General features: G+C 51.8%; 1 protein-coding gene across 1 annotated transcript in view; it reads right to left on the bottom strand.

The window, feature by feature from the left end:
- Nucleotides 1-90: 90 nt before the first annotated feature.
- The window catches only part of LOC122541517 (sperm acrosome membrane-associated protein 4-like), a 15,271-nt gene continuing 11,201 nt past the window's right edge, over nucleotides 91-4,160 (bottom strand). The window contains exons 2-3 of the mRNA XM_043678342.1: nucleotides 3,479-3,589; nucleotides 91-369 (exon numbers count right to left, since the gene is read on the bottom strand). Coding sequence (XP_043534277.1) covers nucleotides 170-369; nucleotides 3,479-3,589 — 311 coding nt within the window. The 3' untranslated portion in view covers nucleotides 91-169. The remainder of the gene's footprint in view (nucleotides 370-3,478; nucleotides 3,590-4,160) is intronic.

Raw genomic sequence — 4,160 nt, 5'->3', positions numbered from 1 at the left:
CACACACACTCACACACACACACACACACTCACACACACACACTCACACACACACACACACACACTCACACACACACACACACACACACACTCACACACACACTCACACACACTCACACACACACACACTCACACACACTCACACACACACACACACACTCACACAGCTTCAGAGGAACCGAATCATCCAAAGCCAAGCCAAGATGGAGCTCAGAAGCAGAGATGACTTGATGTGGCTGCCGCTGTTGCAGAGGTCACGGTCACAGCAGCGAGTTTTCAGGGACACTTCAAAACCCGCAAAGCTTTGTTGAAAGGTTTGATTACATCCGGAACGCGCTTTGCAGCCTGAGATATAAACAGACGCTGACCCTGAAACACAGAAAAGCACAAGTCGGTTAAATGGCCCCATCCACAAGGTGTGATATCACAACAAGGTCAGACATAACTCAAGCAAGACATTACTGCTCTTGTACACCAATCCTCTTGGCTGACACTTCATTAGGGATGCTCCTGCCTGCGGGCAGTCTACAGTCACTTGTGGACATCATGAAAGACCCATCGTCCAGAACCTGTTCCGTCAGGCAGAAGGCCCAGAACCTCGAACACATGCACCAGCAGGTTCAGGAACAGCTCCTTCCCTGCCATTATTAGACTGATGGATGGACTCTCTAGCCTCAGATAACACTGATCTTGAAAATGTTGTTCTCACCTAGTGCATACCCTTTGCGATGTAACCTGTCTGCCTCTGTCAAAGTCATTTGATCTGTTCACCCTTGCTGACCATGATCTGCCTGTACCGCTCAGAAACAAAGCTTTTCACGGTACCCCGGTACACATGACGGTAAATCAGTCAGTCAGTCAACAGGGCTGCCTCAAGTCTCTTTGTGAATCAACACTTCCAACCTTTCCCCATTTAAGCACATCTCTGTGTCTCCTACCAAAGTGGATAACCTCACTTTTTCCCACATTATATTCCATCTGGTATGTTCTTGTCCAACTACTTCAGCCTATCCAAATCTTCCTGAAGGCCTAGTTTGCGAGTTCCTCAGGACACACGCTTAGCTTTGTATCCACTGCACAATGCGGAAAGATCACATTTCCGAATCATCGATAGAGATTGTGATCAGCTGGGATCTCCAGGCATGGATCCTTGGGGTACACCCTTAGCCAGAGTCTGTAAAAGAGGGAATACACCACTAATTTCCCTCTCAGGTTTCTGCCTGTGAGCCAGTCATTAATGCTTTATCAGTACACTACCCCTGTCTAACCAGCTCTTCTGCCATTTCTCTCTCCCCAACCCAGTTATAAATTCCCGACGTTCTGCTTTTAATGGAGCGACATTCCTTTAGCTAAATGTTTCCATTTAACACACCTATAGAAGCTTGTACAGTCTATCTTTGCATTTGTATTTGATCCTCCATTTCCTGATCAGTTTCTTGATCTGTTTTGCTGTATTCTAAAAACTTCCCTGTTACAATTCCTGGAATAGACTTTATAAAAAACTTTCCTTTAAACCATCAACCATCTTTTAATTTATTTAGTCCGTTGTGACCTTGGTTGAGTTTCTGAATGTGTAAGGAATGCATAGTTGCTGTCAGTCGGTTTTTCTATACACAGACACATCCACCAACTTTTTAAAATACATTTGTGGGATGTGGGTGTCTCTGACTGGGCCTGGCATTCACTGCCCCTGTCCCTAGTTGCCCCCCCTTGAGAAGGTGGGGTGAGCTGCATTTACTGCCCCTGCCCCTAGTTGCCCCCCCCCCTTGAGAAGGTGGGGGGGAGCTGCCTTCTTGAACCGCTGCAGTCCACGTGCTGTGGGTAGACCCACAATGTCCCTTAGGGAGGGAATTCCAGGATTGGGACCCAACCACACTGAAGGAACGGCCGATATATTTCCAAGTCGGGATGGGGAGGGGCTCGGAGGGGAACTTGCAGGGGGTGGGGTTCCCATGGATCTGCTGCCCCATGTCCTTCTGGATGGAAGTGGCTGTGGGGTTGGAAGGTGCTGCCTGAGGGTCTTTGGTGAGTTTCTGCAGGGTACCTTGTAGGGGATGTTTGGGGAGTTTCTGCAGGGTACCTTGTAGCTGGTACATACTGCTGTTACTGAGCAACGGGGGGTGGAGGGAGGGGATGTTTGGGGAGTTTCTGCAGGGTACCTTGTAGCTGGTACATACTGCTGTTACTGAGCAACGGGGGGTGGAGGGAGGGGATGTTTGGGGAGTTTCTGCAGGGTACCTTGTAGCTGGTACATACTGCTGTTACTGAGCAACGGGGGGTGGAGGGAGGGGATGTTTGGGGAGTTTCTGCAGGGTACCTTGTAGCTGGTACATACTGCTGTTACTGAGCAACGGGGGGTGGAGGGAGGGGATGTTTGGGGAGTTTCTGCAGGGTACCTTGTAGCTGGTACATACTGCTGTTACTGAGCAACGGGGGGTGGAGGGAGGGGATGTTTGGGGAGTTTCTGCAGGGTACCTTGTAGCTGGTACATACTGCTGTTACTGAGCAACGGGGGGTGGAGGGAGGGGATGTTTGGGGAGTTTCTGCAGGGTACCTTGTAGCTGGTACATACTGCTGTTACTGAGCAACGGGGGGTGGAGGGAGGGGATGTTTGGGGAGTTTCTGCAGGGTACCTTGTAGCTGGTACATACTGCTGTTACTGAGCAACGGGGGGTGGAGGGAGGGGATGTTTGGGGAGTTTCTGCAGGGTACCTTGTAGCTGGTACATACTGCTGTTACTGAGCAACGGGGGGTGGAGGGAGGGGATGTTTGGGGAGTTTCTGCAGGGTACCTTGTAGCTGGTACATACTGCTGTTACTGAGCAACGGGGGGTGGAGGGAGGGGATGTTTGGGGAGTTTCTGCAGGGTACCTTGTAGCTGGTACATACTGCTGTTACTGAGCAACGGGGGGTGGAGGGAGGGGATGTTTGGGGAGTTTCTGCAGGGTACCTTGTAGCTGGTACATACTGCTGTTACTGAGCAACGGGGGGTAGAGGGAGGGGATGTTTGTGGATGTGGTGCCAATCAAGCGGGGGCTGCTTTGTCCCTGGATGGTGTTGAGCTTCTTGTGTGTTGTTGGGGCTGCCCCCATCCGCGGAAAGTGGGGAGTATTCCCTCATCCTCCTGCCTTGTGCCTTGTAGATGGTGGGATAGGCTTTTGAGGGGGGGGTCAGGAGGGGGGTTACTCGCTGCAGGATTCCCTGCCTCTGACCTCCTCCTGTGTTTATGTGGTGAGTCCAGTTAAGTTTGTGGTCAATGGTAACCCCCAGGATGTTGACAGTGGAGGCAGGGACTCAGTGATGGCAATACCATTGAATGTGAAGGGGCGATGGTTAGATTGTCTCTTGTTGCGGGTGGTCACAGCCTGGTATTTGTGTGGCATGAATGTTATTTGTGATTCCGAGCGAGTGGATGTCTCTGCCTCAGTCTGAGGGGATATGGTGTGGGCAACCCTGCAGTGTTGATAACTCATACTCACCAGCTTTACCGACTTGTTCAAAGCAAAGCTCATCCGAACTAGAACAGTTTCTGGCACCAGAAATGCAGCGATTGAATGAGATCGCACAATGGTAGCACCGCAAACCATCACCTGTGTGTCAGGAACATTGGCACAGAAATGAGAAAAGGTTAGTCAGTTATGGTTTGGAGAAGAAGTCATCTCTCCGCAGCATTCCATGTTGTTTTTATGGTCATTCACTCCTGGGCACCACTGGCTGGGCCCAGCATGTACGCCCCCCCCCCACCATCCACAGCTGCCCCCCCCCCTTGAGAAGGTGGGGGTGAGTTGCCTTCTTGAACTGCTGCAGTCCCTGTGTTGTGGGTAGACCCACAATGTCCCTTAGGGAGGGAATTCACAAAACTAGGGGCATGATCCAGACCGGGTCGGGGGTGGGGGGAAGAGGGAGTGACGGGTGTGTGGGAAGTGTGGGAAGACCCGAAGGAGACACCAACCACTGCAAAGAGGCTGTTCGGCCCATCGAGACTGCCCTGCCCCTTCACAGAAGTCACGGCAGCTTCAGGGAACTATCTCCCCTTTCCCCAAACTTTGCCCTCCCCCCAGCTCCATATCCTGAGAGTCTGTTCCCAATCCCCTCCCTCTGCCCCTCATCCTGAGAGTCCACTCCCAATCCCCCCCTCCCCCGTCCCCCCCATCCTGAGAG

Source organism: Chiloscyllium plagiosum, chromosome 37 (genome assembly GCF_004010195.1).
Source record: "Chiloscyllium plagiosum isolate BGI_BamShark_2017 chromosome 37, ASM401019v2, whole genome shotgun sequence".
Lineage (NCBI taxonomy): Eukaryota > Metazoa > Chordata > Chondrichthyes > Orectolobiformes > Hemiscylliidae > Chiloscyllium > Chiloscyllium plagiosum.
This window is presented reverse-complemented; position numbering and strand designations above follow the sequence as displayed.